This window comes from Dreissena polymorpha, chromosome 4 (assembly GCF_020536995.1).
Source record: "Dreissena polymorpha isolate Duluth1 chromosome 4, UMN_Dpol_1.0, whole genome shotgun sequence".
In the NCBI taxonomy this organism is placed as follows: Eukaryota; Metazoa; Mollusca; class Bivalvia; order Myida; family Dreissenidae; genus Dreissena; species Dreissena polymorpha.
Window position 1 is genome coordinate 131,817,302 of NC_068358.1, and position 18,409 is coordinate 131,835,710.

The 18,409-nt window shown below is 36.3% G+C and overlaps 1 protein-coding gene across 1 annotated transcript in view; it reads right to left on the minus strand.

The window, feature by feature from the left end:
• The window catches only part of LOC127876532 (cadherin-related tumor suppressor-like), an 89,421-nt gene that overhangs the window by 6,692 nt on the left and 64,320 nt on the right, over nucleotides 1-18,409 (minus strand). The window contains exons 7-15 of the mRNA XM_052421823.1: nucleotides 11,005-11,191; nucleotides 9,609-9,859; nucleotides 9,225-9,406; nucleotides 8,111-8,728; nucleotides 6,894-7,672; nucleotides 6,123-6,214; nucleotides 4,135-5,505; nucleotides 2,105-3,843; nucleotides 1,774-1,883 (exon numbers count right to left, since the gene is read on the minus strand). Of these exons, the coding sequence (XP_052277783.1) occupies nucleotides 1,774-1,883; nucleotides 2,105-3,843; nucleotides 4,135-5,505; nucleotides 6,123-6,214; nucleotides 6,894-7,672; nucleotides 8,111-8,728; nucleotides 9,225-9,406; nucleotides 9,609-9,859; nucleotides 11,005-11,191 (5,329 nt within the window). The remainder of the gene's footprint in view (nucleotides 1-1,773; nucleotides 1,884-2,104; nucleotides 3,844-4,134; nucleotides 5,506-6,122; nucleotides 6,215-6,893; nucleotides 7,673-8,110; nucleotides 8,729-9,224; nucleotides 9,407-9,608; nucleotides 9,860-11,004; nucleotides 11,192-18,409) is intronic.

The window sequence follows — 18,409 nt, forward strand, 5'->3', positions numbered from 1 at the left end:
CTGAAGATGGGGATGGAATGTTAGAAACTTACATGTAAAACTGGGCTATTATGAGTATTGCTTGTCATTTCTACGTATTTATACTACTAGTGTCAACTGAAGTTTTCCAGTAAATATTTGTGTTGCCAATCATTTAAATAACATATCACAGAACTTTTCTTGTTATGTTTTTTAACTTTTCATGTGGATAGTCTGAATTTTTACAAAACTTGTACATTTAATGCTAAGAACAAATGTTGTGCTAAGTATTGTGGCACTGTTGAATTTAAAAGTAAAGATCACCTGCAAAGACATTCTAAAAAGATGCATGCATTTTTTTCTATAGATTGTGTAACAAAGGCCAACATCTAATTTAAATCTGCAATCAGCAACTTTCAACAAAAGTTATTACCATTACTGCCAAAAATTATGTTAAAATTTCAATAATATTTAATTTTAGTTGTAATTTGTAGCAACTAAACAAGAGCAAGCAAATTCGTTGAATTGATATCCCCCGCCAACATGCTTCTGGAAACAAAAGTGTTGTATTTGACACTTGGCTAAAAAAACATTTTTTAAAGATACAAAGGGCCATAACTCCGTTATTAACAGATGGTGTACAATGCAATTTGGCGTGCATCATCCTCTTATCCATATATATACTCATACCAAGTTTCAATGAAATCCGCCAAAGCACTTCCAAGATATGGCTCCGACACAAAAGTGCCGGATGGAAAGACAGACGGACGGACAACGCCAACACAATATCCCTCCGCCTATGGCGGGGATAATTAGCATCAAAACCGTATATAGCAGTTTAATAATTATAAGTAACAAGATGCGTTTGTGAAACACAATGTCCCCCTATATCACGTTTGACCTTGAAGGATGACCTTGACCTTGTGAAGGATGACCTTGACCTTTCACCACTCAAAATGTGCAGCTCCATGAGATACACATGCATGCCAAATATCAAGTTGCTATCTTCAATATTGCAAAAGTATTCATAAAATAAGCTATTTGGGCCACATATATTTGACCTCTGACCTTGAAGGATGACCTTGACCTTTCACCACTCAAAATGTGCAGCTCCATGAGATGCACATGCATGCCAAATATCAAGTTGCTATCTTCAATATTGCAAAAGTATTTATAAAATAAGTGATTTGGGCCACATATATTTGACCTCTGACCTTGAAGGATGACCTTGACCTTGACCTTTCACCACTCAAAATGTGCAGCTCCATGAGATACACATGCATGCCAAATATCAAGTTGCTATCTTCAATATTGCAAAAGTATTCATAAAATGAGCGATTTTGGCAACATATATTTGACCTCTGACCTTGAAGGATGACCTTGACCTTGACCTTTCACCACTCAAAATGTGCAGCTCCATGAGATACACATGCATGCCAAATATCAAGTTGATATATTCAATATAGCAAAAGTTATTGCAAAATGTTAAAGTTGGCGCAAACAGACCAACCAACAGACCAACAGACCAACCAACCAACCAACAGACAGGGCAAAAACAATATGTCCCCCACTACTATAGTGGGGGACATAATTAAAAATAACAAAACCTAAAAAACAACTCAAATCAATTTGTTTTTAATGAATAAACGGACAAAGATCATGCCAAGAGAGATTTCACCTTCCATGGCGATTGTGGAAGATATTTTATAGCAGGAGGCTCCAGTCTGGCATTCATATCATAGACAGTTTCCATCTAACATGGACTGGTTGTGGAGGATATGTTATAGCAATATGAACAGGACTGTTTCCACCTACCATGGATGGGCTGCTGAAGACATGTTGTAGCAGGAGGATCCAGTCTGGCATTCATCACAGGCCACCCGGTCTTCAGGGCAATTGTCCACCCACATTCGCACTGTCTGAAACTGAAAATCATTTGTTATATTAACGCAGTTGTCAGCAAAGAATATAATTAGACCTAACATAGTGCACATTAAAAAAAAACAACTTAATATTTGATGGATCTGTGTACTTAAATATCATGATTTTTTTCGTTAATGCGATCCAAATTGCAGAGCTTCAATAACTGGATAATTGCGTAACTGGACATAATTGCAAGATATGAAGTGTTAAATTGCCAACTTACCTCTGAATTCACCGTGATTCTGACCCTGAACCAGCCTCCAGTGCTGGTGTCCTTGGTCACAGACAGACGTAGGGGCTGGGAAGCCCCTGCAGCTCTGTAGGAAAAGACAACCATGTCCCTGATAATTTCCAGAGCCAGGAACTGAGCTGACTCAGTGTTTGCATACTGGTACAGCAGAAGGGAACGACTGCTCTTTGTTGCAAAGTCCACCATGATGGAGGAGAGTGACTTGATGGACAGGTATTCCATGTAGGAGCTCTCATAGAAACCTAGGCTGGAGCTGTCACAGGTGTCGCCGTAGAAGCCATAGTTGCACAGGCACACAAATTTGTCTGGCTGGTTCAGACACTTGCCATTTTTGCATGGACTGGATTTGCAGAAATTATCCCCATCTTGGCATTGCTTTCCAAAATAACCCTCCGCACACTTGCATATGAATCCTCCAATGGTGTTCATGCATGTCCCACCATTTTTGCAGAAGCCGGGAGTCCTGCATTCGTTGACGTCTTGGTCACACTTCGAACCAGTCCATGTCAATGGACAGCTGCAGACTGGTTTGTTTAGAGACGAATTGCAGACGCCACCATTCTGACAGAAGATATCGCCGCATGGGCTTGCTGGCTGGCTACAATCTGGACCTGTGAACTCTGGCACACATTTGCAGTAGTACTCCTGCTGGAAAGCAGGGTTTGAAAATACAAAAAAATCTGAATCTGCGATGTGATTTGCTTCTTGCACAGTGATGTGGCCAGCACACACGCCATTGTTCTTGCAGTAGTTACTTCGGCAACCTGTGTAATCAAGACTAGCAATAAATTTCTGTATTTCGGACTCAATGAAAGCCTTTGAATTTTGCAATTTTCCAATTGCTTCTTCTTTATTGTACAAATCTTTATCAATTTCATTGGAAATAACCATGTAAATGAGGACTCCCTCAGACTCCAGACCAGTCAGACCAATGATGTCAACCTTATCTTGGGGTTCTAGGTTGCTCTTCAGGGCGGCCACAAATTTTGTGTAATATGACTTCATAAAATCTTTTGGTGTTACATCAACAATGTGCATTATGGTTGAGTGCTCCAGTGTGTTATTACTGAACTTGTTTACAGCGACATTTACATCGTAGGTGACCGCACCATTTACACCGTCCCCACCACTGATTTTAAGATGGTATTCCGCTTCATTTGGCTGCCCGTTAATCATCAAGTTACAAGCACTTGGAATGGTAAAAATGTCCGCATTACTGTTGCCATCAAATGTGCAAGAGTATGTCCCAACTTCATCATCATCCAGGGGGCGAACATCAGCGACAGCATTAGTGGGCAGCAGGCCTTCATACATTGATAAGTAAAGATAGAAAAAACGTGGTTTCGGAGGAACGTCGTTAACATCTTGGACAACAACCTTGAATGTCAAGGTAGAAGTCATCTGACCGGCATCACTGACCAGGACAGGAATGGTAAACTGGTTGTCGAGTGATTCTCTGTCTAGCATTTTCTTTGTTTTGACGTCACCATTTGGAGCAATTGTGAAAAAATTGTAGGCGTTGTCACCCCCTGGTTTTGTGCTGTATGTATATGGTCCCTGGTTGCTAGGGCTGTCAGCATCACGAGTGTACTGGGTTAAGGTCGTTACTAAGAAGGACGGGGGCTGGTTTTCCAATACACCAGCAGTGAATTCCACAAAGTATGGCCCATTGTCGTTGATATCCTGGATGTTCACTTGTACTGTGGCTGATCCTGCAAGAAACAACACAGAAAAATATGTTTAAAAGATTTGGTCACATTATTATTCAATGCTACATCAAACTTTCAAATATTATAAGCCAGGCATCTCATCTGGATCATGTTTACTAACCAGTAATGCAATAATATATTACAAAAACAAACAATTCCTGATCTTTATTACATATTCTTATTGAATAGTTCATGACTTTATAATAAAATAATCAAGTACACCCAAACATTACAATAATTTTTTTTTACACAAAAGGCATATACTAGAGCAGAACGCCAGATGCAAATACTTGCCTGTTTCTGGCGGTGAGCCTGTGTCAACTGCTCCCACTGTCAGGTTGTATATGGCCACAGTCTCTCGGTCAAGGTTGACAGCAGAAGTCGTTGAAATCACCCCGCTATTGGCTCCAATCTTAAACATTCCTCCGACATTACCAGCCAGAATCCTGTAACTGAACTTCTTGTCGGCTATGTCAAAGTCTGAATCTGTGGCAGACACGGTGGTAATCGTAACATCAGCACTTTTAGTGTCTTCAGGTATATAGGCTTGGTAGATGGTCTGCGTAAACCGTGGGGGATCGTTCGCATCCTGCACCATGATTTCCACCGAGCAAGTATCTGTGTCATTGCCTTTTACGCTGCCCCAGTTTTTAGCCAACACTTTCAAAGTGATTTTCGGTGAGGACTCGTAGTCAGGCTTGCCGGAAACCAGAATGTCACCATTTCGTGGATCAACTCTGAAGCCCTTTGTGTTACTGTCCCCAATGAGAAAATAGTTGACCACGCCATCGAGCCCTGCATCAGTATCCTCCGCCCTAACACGTCCGACAGATGTGCTGACCACTGCAGATTCACTGATTGTAAAGTGGTACACATCTTGAGTGAAATGCGGTACGTCTTCGTTGACGCCTTCCACGTTGATATCTAGAGTCATGGTGCTCTTGTGAATTGCATCGCGATTGGACGCCATTATCGTCAGCGTGTACCTCTGTTTGGTTTCATAATCAAGATCTCCTTTAGTGGTGATGATTCCGGTCGTAGAGTCTATCTGGAAAGTATTTTGATTAACAGGTTCCACAATCGCATATTCGATATAAGCATTTCCCCCAGTGTCAGCATCCACTGCCTTAGCCTGGTACACAGATTTACCGCGGGGAGAGTTTTCTTCTACATAAGCAAGGTCCATTGATAAAGCAAACAGCGGGTCATTATCATTTACATCTTCAAGCTTCACCAGATAATCAATAGGTGTTACTAAAGGAATCAACCCCTTGTCTTTTGCTGTAATCACAAGCTGATAATCCTTCTTCTTTTCATAATCCAATTTATTCTTTACTCTAAGATCACCTGAAGATGGGTGCAGTTCAAACAGATCGTCTCCATTTCCCTGTGATATGTAATACTCGACCTCACCATTCAATCCCAGATCATTATCTCGCGCCTGAAAGGTTTCTATCAAGGAGCCGACAGTTTTGTTCTCAGGAATGCTGATCTGACGGCTGACTGGGGCCACAAACTGGGGATTGTAGAGGTTTGTGTCCGTAACAACAAGATTAACCGGTACCACAGCAGAAAGGGGCGTGGCACCTTTGTCCTGGGCCTTCACCACAATCTGGTACTCTCGGTTCTTGTTGCCTGACAGGCTGCTGTTCACGGATACAATACCTGTAAAAGGAAGGAAAAACAGTCCAATGAACTGCTTCATGGGAAAATGGTCTTTTTGGTCGTATGTGGCAAATCGTAGCTCAAGACCAACCTTCGTAATCGCACAGTCTGGTAGTGGAGCTACCATGTCTTCTTTTGAGACAACAAAACCTTGCCTGACTTTGTAATGGACAGTGAAGCTCAAGATCAGACAGAGCTCATGTTGGTCTGGAGCTACGCTAGGCCCATACAGCATACAACAGATTATTGCAGGTCAAATTTTGTTCTTTTAGAAATACTCAGTTAGCTACTTAAGTCTACACTATGCTGCTATATTGAAGATCAGTTTATTTCAAAGTAAACCAGTTTTATCAAAAATATGTTTTCTTCTTTTTCTTTTCTGCATACTAAAAAAATATCAATATCTCTTCGATGGCTACTAAACAGAATATCCATTTACAGAAAAGTCTTTTTTTTTTACAAAATCCTTTTCAGTAACCTGCTTGTATGGCAAGAAAGTATTTCTGTAATATATTTCACTATATACCAATATATACTAAAAGCTATAAAACTAGAACACCATAATTTATAACCAACATAATTCACAACAATACAGCTGTAGCTAGTGAGTTACTTACCAGAGACTCTGTCAATGGAGAAGAGGCCAGTTCCATTGCCGGACTGAATGTAGTACTCCAACTGGGCATTCACCCCATAGTCAAGCTCATCTCTGCAACAATAAATAGATGAATAGATGCAACAAGTGTCAGGTCACTTCATGGAAAAAAAACTCACAAATTTTAGGTGTTGACAAAGGGAAATGAGAAACATTCGTTTTTAATAACTACACACACCCAATGAGTTTACAATTTTGTTTACAGGATTATTTTTTCCACCGTCAGAAAATTAAGTGTTAAGAGATGAACAGCCTGTTAAACATTTCGGTTCCTTGCAATGCATCAATCTCAATATTCTTAAGGATTGATATTCGAAAAAAATTCACAAAATAATTACATTCTTTAAATTCAATATCAAGAAGTTTGTTATCTTCGAAGGTTCGGACTGTTAACCCTTTAACACTCAAGACACTCTGAAAATGGCTTTATGCAACCAGCATAAAACCTGAACAGCCTGCGAGTTACTCGTAGCCTGTTAAGATCGTATGCTGTTTGCTGCTAATCAGTATCTAAGGGTTGGACATGAAGCATTAAAAGCTTGAATCAATTAAGAGGTCTTTTATTTAATTTGATCTTTTAATAGACTACAAACAATGTAAAATATGCATATGTGGTTAGACGTGCATGGGCCTAAACTGTTGTCCCATATTATCAGAGGGTTATAAGAGACGACACTTTCCGTTTTAGAAGGATAGGACTGCTAAGTGTTACAAGGAGGCACCGAGTCAATACCTGGCCTTCACAGTGATGATGCTGTTCCCAATGGCTGTTGACTCCGGAACTGCACTGCGATACCTGGGCTGATCAAATACCGGAGCGTGATCATTGAAGTCCATCACATTGATGAATATAAGCTGCTCTGAAGACCTCACAGGCGTCCCTAAGTCCTGGACAATCACTATCAGCTTATGTCTGTTTGGCGGCTCTGTGAGGTCATACGTGGGGTCAAAGGTCAAGACCTCTCGGGAGGTCAACAGCCCGGATGTACTGTTCAGGTTGAAATAACTGGAAGACAGCTTCAGCGAAAAGTATGAAAGGTTGTTTGGGGAGCTGATGTCCGCGTCCGAAGCCTTCAGATAACCTATCTGGGAACCCACTGGCATCATTTCACTGAAGCTGAATGAGTAAGGAGGCTGAAAGACGGGGCTATTGTCGTTGACGTCCGCAATATCAACCTGGACATTACCCAGGACATCATGGGCACTGTCAGTGGCCCTTACACGGAGTGTGTAGGTGGAGACGGTTTCAGCGTCCAAGGGTTTCAGCAGGGTTATGTTGCCACTGGGACCGTCGATAGCAAACATCCCGTTGGTGCTGTTTGGCAGGGAGTAGGTGGCCACGGCATTCTCACCAATATCATTGTCTGTGGACGTCACCCGTATTACAAAGCTGCCGACTGGCATGTTCTCTGGGATCTTTACTCGGAAATGCTCAGCAAATGATGGATTTTCATCGTTTTCATCCAGAACGGTGATTCTCACAGAGGTTGTTGAAGACCTTGCAGGGTTTCCCTAAAAAAACACAATAGCGCGGATGTATGAGCGTTGTTCTGGGACATTATTTTTTGTTTAAAGAATGTCTTTACTAAGTGAAAATTCAGTTTAGGCAGAAAGAGTTGTCCCTGATTAGCCTGTGCAGACTCACATTCATTAAGCCCAGTTCTTCCAGAACAAGCTTGTACAATGAAACATTGTCATCCTCTTTTTAGTGCTTTTCTTACAAGTATTGCTCACAAAATATTATCAACAATTGAACGAGAAATCACCTAAATAAAGGATATTTGGTTTTAATAAAATTACATCCCCATTAAGTCCCAATAACAATATGTATCAGAAAATGTTTGCATCAAAATTGTGTTTCAATCAATTTTAAAGAAAGCTTTTAATATGCTTTTTACATGAAGATATTTATATATACTGGAATCTCATGAGTTGGAATAGACATCTCACCTGGTCTGTAGCAATCACTAAAAAGCTGTACTTGTCCACTTTTTCTCTGTCAATGGTTGTATATGTTCTTATCTGCCCAGAAGATGTGACTTTGAAGTACTGAGCATCTGTGCCTGATAAAATGTAGTTTATATTGCCATTGACTCCAGAATCTGCATCAGTGGCACTGACAGTATAAATAGAGGTACCGAAACCCCGATTTTCCATCACATCAATGTCATACTGTGTGGACGAGAAAACGGGGCTGTTGTCGTTTGTATCTTCAATCTTTATCATGACTTTTGCAAAAGCTGTTGCTGGGGTATTCCCATCCTGACGTGCCTCAATCCAAAGATGATATTCCTGGAGAAGTTCATAGTCAATGGTTCCTGCCGAGTAAATACGCCCTGTTGAGCGTTCGATTCCAAACGCGTCATTTATGTTCCCTCCAGCGATCGCATAGTTTATTGTGGCGCCGTTTGATGACTGAGCAGTGACCATGGTGACAGTTTGGTTAGATGACACATTTTCTGTCACGTTGATGCCAGTTGCGATTGTGTTGAACGTGGGAGGGGTAACACTTGAGGAGCTCGAGACTGTCACAGTCACTTGGGCAGTCGCTGACAAGGGCTGAATAGCCTGTAAAGACAAGGGACGATATACGTACTGTGATCATATTGAGAGAAGTTCAATGCAAGTATTTTTACTGCAAATAGTTTATTAGAAATATGTAATGCTTGATTGTATCATGTAATTTTTTCTATAAACAGCAGTTAATAAGTTACATTAAAAAATTCTACTTGACCAAAAAAAGATACCTCAGGTATATTACCAATACTGATCATATATGAAAATTATATTAAGTAAACTAATTGGTATTTCCAGTCATTGAAATAAAAGGTTCAACTAAACACTATTAAAATTATTACTTGACACTATATGAGCTTCATAAAATTCAAAAATTTGTCTCAGGCCATATGCATTCTCACATTCTGGTCAGGAGCTATCCAGTCCACTAGACCTTGCATGCGTTTATAGCGGACAGGGCAGCTTCTGACCAGAATGCGCAAGCTCTAGCTACACTGGCCATATATGGCATAAGACTTCTTTTTGCATTTCATATTAGTTTTCTTACCATGTCACTGGCTATCACATTCATGTTGTAGGTGCCAGCACTGAGGGTTTGTTTCGCGGTGATCACTCCTGTCTTATTGTCTATATTGAAGTTCCCTGCATCAGGTAAGGCTAGTGAATATCTGAGCAGTCTGTTGTTGCCAATATCAGCATCTGTCGCTGTTACACCAACAATGAAGGCTCCTGAAAAATTAAGAAAGGATTAGAATGTTAGCATATAGGATAAAATACTATATCACACAAATTTTAGTTTAATTGATTATAGACAGAAACATATATTTCGTAAATTGACTCTACATTATGATAAAACATAAAAATAATACACAAAACTTCAGGTCTAAGCATGAGAAATTGTAATTGAGAAAGTGAAAGACAATGAACGTACCAGTGTTAACAGGAAGTGCCAACGTTCGAGAGTAGTTCTGCTGTCCGAACAATGGACTGTTGTCGTTCACATCCTCCACATACACACGGACCGTTGTTGTACTGGACAGGGGTAGAAGACTGGTATCCATGGCAACCACCTCCAGCGTGTAGTCAGGCACCTGCTCCCTGTCTAGCACTGCCTGGGTTGCTATGCGACCCGTGTTTGGAAATATCACAAATTTCCCGTTCATTGTGTCCTTCAAGCTGTACCTGTAAGACGTGCATAGAAACATATTAAGTATGGCAATTTATTTTATGATAAATAGTGCATTTAATCATTTATCTTTTCACATGTTTACATGTTTCATTCAATGTGCTGCAATGCTTCCCCACCCCACCCACCCCCCAAAAGCAGTAACATTAAAACTGTGTTTGATTTCACATAAACCCATGACCTTTGCAATGAACAAGACAGTTTGTTTAAAAGCTTACTACAAGGACTTCAAAGCTAAAACCCAGCCCTTATTTCATCAATTCGCATTCACCAATTTTTGCAACAACAAAAACGTCTGAAACAAGGCTGGGCCAAGTTCTTATTTAGAAAGATAACTCATTGGGATCTAACATATTTCTGTCACTTTGACAGGAAACAGATACAGTTTAGTATAATATATTGTCTGAAAATGTACATATCAAGACAAATTTACACAGCACTGTAAATCTTCACCTGTTTTTCACCGAACAAATTTGCCAACCACTTTAAACATTGAACGTTTTCAAGCACCATAAGCTGCAATAGGGCTGGCAGTTAGATGGTGATCAAATATCGGGGCAAATAAAAACGAAATATCAAATTTGAGTGTCTCCAAATGCACTAAACAAATACATTTAAATTGAAACTTAATCTGACAGGAGGCTATTGAGTAGAAATCAGTTCATCTTGTGCAAATAAAGTAAACATGAGCTATGCTGTAAATATGCTTTGTCATTCCATATAAATTCATAGAAGTCTGGTAGGGTACAATAAGTGTATAGGTGCAATCTCTACACATACGATTCTTTTAACTGGGACAGAGAAAATATCTATGTAATGTGCCAGTTCTACACCTTGAACTGAGTCAAGCATTGCCCCCATCTAAAACACAGCAACAGACTTTATGTCTTAAAGAAGCCCATATGTCTCTAGTATTTATAAATTATTTGTGAAAACTTCTGTGCGCAAACATAGATTATTTTATAGATTTATACAAAACTAAAAAAAAAAAAAAGCAATCATGTTAATGTCTTAAAAGATACTAAATCCCCACTAAGGTATATATCAGGGGGCGGGTATTAACCATTGTTTCTGATAGACAATTATATGGCAGAGTCGTCAACTCACAGACCTCAAAAGAGTGTTTGCCATTCCCACTTACACTATCTGCTTGTTGACCCCCTCGTCCAAATCCGAAGCATGCACCGTGACCACGGTTGCATTTTGTGGAAGATTTTCGCTGACGCGGGCCACATATGAACTAGTTCCATCGAACACTGGAGGATTGTCGTTCACATCCTCAACGAAAATCGTCACTGTGCATGTGCCTGTATTGCCGCGGCCATTACCTATAAAGGGAAACAACTATGAATAGAACCTTTCATAAAGACTACATTTGAAAATATTTTTTTAGATAATTTTATTTTTCGTGCTTGAATTTTACAAAGGTAATTAATTGTATTTTACTGATGAAAAATAAACACATTTAAATATATTCTGGGTGGTCTGTAAACTTGGTTCTTTAATTTCTTTTTTTTTTCTGAACAATATTCAAATTTCTTAAAATCTCACCTATTATTAAAACTATAAATGAAATACTAAAATGTATTGTATTTTGGGGCATTTAACAATACACAAACTACTGCGGATGACATCTCTACATTTCTAAAGACTTTTTTTCTACACACTACATAATAATAACTTGTTTACACAATCTTTATACAGACAGTGGGATTTCTGGCTACACAATTTGGGACATCTGCACTTGCCACTACACACATATATCATACATGATAAATAAACAAGAGGACCTTGGTGGGTCTTTAAAGCTCACCTGATTTAACAGACACCCACCGAGTTGAATACTTGACCTGGGGATCTAGGTTTTGACCCCACTTGACCCAGATTCAGACATAGCCTTCACATGGTCAAAGTAAAAATTCTGACCAAGTTTCATCAAGAATGAGTCATAAATGTGGTCTCTAAAGGGGCAAAGAGACAGCAGTTAACCCTTTGCATGCTGGGAAATTTGTCGTCTGCTAAAATGTCGTCTGCTGAATTTATAAAATTAGCATTTTCTTTGATTTTTTTCAAAAAATACTATCAGAATAGCAAACAGTTTGGATCCTTATGAGACGCCATGTTATGTGGCGTCTCATCTGGATCCAAACTGTTTGCAAAGGCCTTCAAAATTCGGTTCCCTCACTGAAAGGGTTAAAGAGGAGCTCAAACAACCAGCTTCAGAATCTAAGTACGAATGTACAGATGGACAGACAAACTGACTGACAGGTATGCTTAATACCTCAAAATCCATTAAGGCATAAAATGATACCCCTGGAAGGGATGCTAACTAAAGGTTGACGACCCACACCAAATGACAACAGAAGCCGGAAATAGTGTGATCACAACAGCTCACTTTGAGCACTATGTGCTAAGGTGAGCTAAAAAGTACTAGAAGATTTCATAATAAAAACGAAGCTTATACATTTAAAATTGGCATATGCTGTTCTGATAATTTTAACTGAATTGTGATTATAATTGGCCAACAATAAGACAACAGCAAAGATGGTCTAATTTATGTTTTGATATATAATTTTTTAAATCCAAAATATTTAATACCCGGTATGATAAAAAAAAACAAAAAAACTAACAAACATAATTATAATCAATGTAAATATTAGTAGATTTTTAAAATAAGAGAAACAAAATCACAAATAAAGTTTGAGTAGTTATAATGAATGATTTTATGATCTGATGACTGAATTAAATTATAGCAAAATTTAATAGATTTCCTTACAGAGTTATTTCTCTTTCACTGCTGAGTTAGTTACTGACCTATAGAGATATATATGGGATATTCCTACATATTTACAATATTCAATGACATAAAAAGAAAACAAATCTATTAAATGTAATTCTCATTTGAAAAAAACTATTAACCATAAGTAAAATATTTTACAATCTAATCTCAAAGGTTTAGACGAAAATCTAGATTTTTGACACTTTATATCCCTATATTTGCACAGAATAATGGTTTATTTGATTTGTTCAAATGCAGATGACTTGCACTATTTCCATGTTCATATTTGTGTTTAAAGATTTTTTTAATAATCAGTAACATTTTTAATAAAGACAAGCAGATGTGAAAAAAAGCAAGTCAATATGTGTCAAACACAGAAGAAAAGTCTTTGATCCCAAAAACTATTATAGCTAATTTCTGAGGGGTTTTCTCAAAATTAATAAAACAGTGTCTAATAGTGGCGTTAAGGAAATAGAAGAGATTGACAGATCGAGATTGCAAAGAAGCTTTAAAGAGATCTGAATTAACACCTTACCATCTGCATACATTTGTTGTAAAAGAAGAAACAGAATATTAGTGTGTTTGTTCAATGACGAAATAAATATTTCACAAAAATCAATTAATTTGAGCATATAATCACACACAAAACCCTATCAGTCCATACTGATATTTCAGGCAGTCATTATCTGCACAGATTTCCTCATTCAAATAAAACTTGCAGACAATATTTGCTTAAGAAACGGTCTGTATAGGCCCAATAAAAATGTTTAAAGTAATACAAACAATATCTTGGCAATTTATCATGTCTGCAGAGCTCCATATCTACACTCAAGATTCCAATTATTTACTGAGCTGTGTAACATTTAAATACTCAAGTAAATATATAAATGATACGGTGACCAAGAATGGACTCTGAGCTATCAAAAACTATCAAGTTCCAAACAAAGGCCTGTTATGCAATACTCAGGTGTTCATGCTCTCCAGTTTTTACAAGTAATTATAGTAATTTTCATCAGAAAATGCACAAAATTAACCATTTTGTATTTACTATTTCAAACTTCAAGAACTTTGAAAAACATTTTCATCAAAAAGGTGTAAATATATAATTATTACAAGGGCTAAAACATTAGTAGACATTTTTATCACAATTTTGGATGCCAATTACATGTAATTACACATTTAAATGTCATTTTAGAAACATCACAGGTCAGGTTTTAAAAAGATTTACTCAACAAATACCAAGCTTTATACTTTATATTTCAAAAGTTTGTGTATCAAAATAAAATAATATATCAGGACAACATTAATATTAAAATTATTCAAGATTGCTGAAATGTTAAATATTTTGTCAGAAAGATCATATATCTAATTAATTTATAGGAATACCATGAAATCCCGATTATTTGTCCACTTTCGGAATAAATAGCCAATATTATATTAACCTCATTAAAATGGTCATGGAAATCTTCCCAAGTTATTGTATCTTGAATGTAACAGAAAGACGTTATATTTCAACACAATAGCCTTATTTTATCCAGTCTGTAAAAGAAATGTCTATTCTGATAATTTTTGTGAAAGAATTGCAATTTATTTACAATCAGAACCTAAGCCCCTGATAACTGGACACACAGCCTGGTATTTTCAATGTAAGCTCTTAATATGTTTGATCTCTGTAGATATACCACAAGGAAATCTCTGTAAGCCACTGACATGTCGATAGCTCTACAGTTTTCACTGTAAACCCTTGGATTTTTTATGCAAAATCTCTTGAGCTATTTTTAAATATTATATTTTGTCTAAACTGTTATCCTTATTTTTTAAAGTTTTTATTTTGTTGAAAAAATATATTAATGACACATTCTTAAATTATCCTTGTCTTTATTCAAGCATATATTTCAAATAAAATTTAGTAATTATTTATATAATTTATTTATAAATATATAACCTGGTCAATAAATCTTATAATTTTCATTGTTCAATGTTAATATGCAAATTAATGAATAAATGTAATTCAGTATTAATACCTAAATTTACATATTGACATGAAACAATTAAACAATGTAAGCGTACAATTTCAAATAAAATTTTATTCTTATTTATGTAAATTAATCATAAATATATCACTTATAGAACTAAATAATCGTATTCTTTCCATTGTTTAATATAAATATAAATGCAAATTAAAGAATTAATGCGAATGATGAAAATGTTAATTGATAAATTAATTGAAACTTTGAATACGATTTATTTTCTATGTTTAAGTTTTTGTTAGGAATAATTTTCAAAACAAACAATAGTTTCTATATGCAGAACATTTTATTTGCTAGCCATATTTATCATGTAGGTGTCTAAGACTTTATTTAACCTTGCAAAGTGTTACAGGAGTTCTCTGTGAATTATTTATGCATATTTACTTTGTTCAGATTATAGTAGTCTGTATAGTTAGAGACCACTGTCATTAACTGACTAGCTCGGTTAATAACAGTCAAAGTGGACTTCAATGCGGTAATATTTTCACATACTAAAATGAACATTTTTCTTTCATGATTTTAATACATGCATACCTATTTCTACACTGGGTTGAATTATTATCTAGAAATTAGCAAAATCTTTAATCTGCTATATAGTAAATCCTTGCATAGATATTTAATACATGACAGGCTTTCACATTTTAGATCTTGTTCAAGGAGAACACAAAGTTACCCTTAAATGGATATATATCAAACATAATTACCACACTTAAAACACAAGTCATGTTTGGATTACTCATGAAGCATCAACAATCAAATCAACTTATTAGGCATTAAAATACAGCGCTTACATGAACTACATGACTGTATAATTATGAAAAAAATTTGGGAAAACAAAATTTCTCCTAACAGGGCAGGATTCAATCCAATCAATTTAGATTGCTGTTTCCAATCCTTCCAAAATTTCCATGGGAGCCATCAGGGGGCCACAACAAACATGTTCTACATCAAATCTCCCTGTTGGGATGGAAATTGGAGACCAAATTTCATCATTAAGCTGTCAAATGTGGGACTTCAGTATTTCACATTTTGTTGTTTATTGCTGATCTTGTCCATGTACACATTGATTATACACCATTAGATAGGACTCAAGATATTGGTTTTTGGTGATCAATCTCTCAGTTGTTGGAAATACCAATAATTTTGATCAAATTAATGGGTATGATTTTAAAATTCTCAAGTTTGGATAAAGCTTTTTGAACAAATTATATTATTCTGAGTGAAAAAGGGCCCGACGAAAATAGACTGCAAGAACGATTGAACAAGGTTACAATTTAACATAACAAAAAGAATAAAAAAAATAAAATAATTCATAATAACATTTTTGTCCCAATTGATTCATTATTAAAACATGTAACAGGATAACATGCGGGGGATAACAAAATTGCTTTCACTACTGAACACACATTGACATTTTTTCGGTACACTGATCCACTAAGATATTGAAATAGGTCTCTATTGACATTCAGCCCCCACCACAAAATCACTTTTTTTTAAATAAAATGCAATTAACATCCTTCAATTTTCAAAACGAAGCCCATTCAGGGTGATTAAGCGAGGACAATAGAATCAAGCCCAAGTAAAATGACCAAGTCCTGACGGTTACCATGCACCGTTTGTAAAGGACTTTACGGCCCGTTTATTTCTTCCGTCCTTTCTCGAGTAATGACAGCCCCAGTAATTGCCCTCCTTTAGTGGGCAGATTGAAAAATTTGAGATGTCCAGTGGCCACAGGCAACCGTTTTCTCGAGATGCTGATAATCGAGTCAGCGGGACAACCTATCCTGTCCAGCGATGTCATTGTTAACTGGGTTCATTCTACCGTATAATTAGTGGATTTTGTCAGATTTTACTATTGTCAAATAATCTTGACCTAACCCATGCATTGACATTATTTTATTGTAATATGCTTTCAATTGAAATGCAATAAAAGTCCCATGTCAAGATATACCTGAATTCAGGTAATAAAATATGTAAAAACTGGTTACCAACTTTGTATAAATGTTATTATGTACAAAATAATTGCAGTCTACATTTTTTACTTCCAATGAATGAAAACTGGTCTGAAAAGAATGCTCAGAATGTAAATATCTTTCATCAACATTTACAGCTCAATAGTTTGAACAAAACGTAATGACCTATTAATCCATAGCCCTTATGAAAACAATGGCCATAATCAAATTCTGTCTGACCACAGTTCTTTTTTCAGCGGCTAACATCTGTGACCATTTTCTATTGATTTTAGTCACTCAAGTAACCCCTAGTTTATTTATCTACCATTGTCCATTGTAGCCAGGATATTCACTGAACCTTAATCTGTTACTCACTCCAATAAATTGTTTTTCTTGTTCAAACATTTTTACGAGCCATTCAAACCCTTGTGCGAAAATTTAAGCGGTTGATGTCGTGTTTCACTGTTATAGAAAATATTTACATTTCTTATGGTACAAAGAAAATCTTGAAACAAAATTGGGTCATTTCGCATAATTGCAACAAGAAAGTATCAACTGAGATTTATGAACTTAAGTATTGCTGTTTAAGAATTGACTCAATTACATAATTTATTATTTAACAAACAGAAAAAAACAAATAATGTAAATTGATTAAAATTGTATCCTGGATTATTCTTCATCTCTATGGTATGAAAAAAACAGCTTCAAAAATGATGTTGAATGAGGAGAAAACAAGTAAAGCTCTCATGTTAAGTCGCGTCACATACAATCATGCGTATAACATGCAATTAAACATTAATTATGAAGTAAAAAGTCTCATTAACAGTCTTCAAAGCAGCCTATCCATTTAACTGTGTAATTATCAATCATGTCTTAGGTAATTCATTAACGACACTAGGCAGAAGGACTTCCCAACTAGCCTGGGGGAAATATTTTTTCAAAGGGATTTGAATTTTGGATGCGATGACACATCTTCAAAACATACAGCCTTCCGGCTAAGGATTGTATGCTTAGTATAATGCACATGTTTTTCTTAGATCAGTATCCGAAGTATATTTAATTATTAATCTATTTATTTCTATCCCCTTCTTTGAGAAGCAAAAATACATATTTTTAAAAATAAGAAAATCTGTTATATATTTTTATTATTATAGTATTTCATAAAAAAAGATTGTTTGGTAAATTTATTTAAAATTGTTTTAGTAAACTGCCTAAAAATAAGTAAAAATGTTAATTAAACAATTTTCCTCTCCTTTTTTGAGGTTATACCAGGGATAAAATATTTTCACATGTTCCAGTACTTAACTTTTAAATAAGCATCCACATGTAAAAAAAGGTTGTATGCCATATTCAGCCAGCATCACTCCTGACAAGACTGCGCTAATGACACGCTAGTCTGGATCAAGCTACACTGACATATAGCATATGGCCCATTTTTGCATGACCCAGCTCAAATCATTCACTTAATCCATTTTACATGTTAAACTTTAGTATCTTTTCTCAGCTTTTACATTCTCACAATGACAGACAGGATTTTGCATGAATACATTCAAAAATATGTTCCCGGTCCTATTTTCATTTTATTGACATGTTTTCCGAGCTATTGAAAATTTGTTAGGTTTGGTAAATGTATACACTTTCATTTTCAAAGGACTTTTCATGAGTGAATAAATAATTATCTGATTTCATAATGCCCTACACTGGTTCAACTTTGCAGTTTCTTTTCACCAAGGGATTTATCTATTAAGCCTTAAAGATTGAATTTGATGTATTAATGAGCACAAG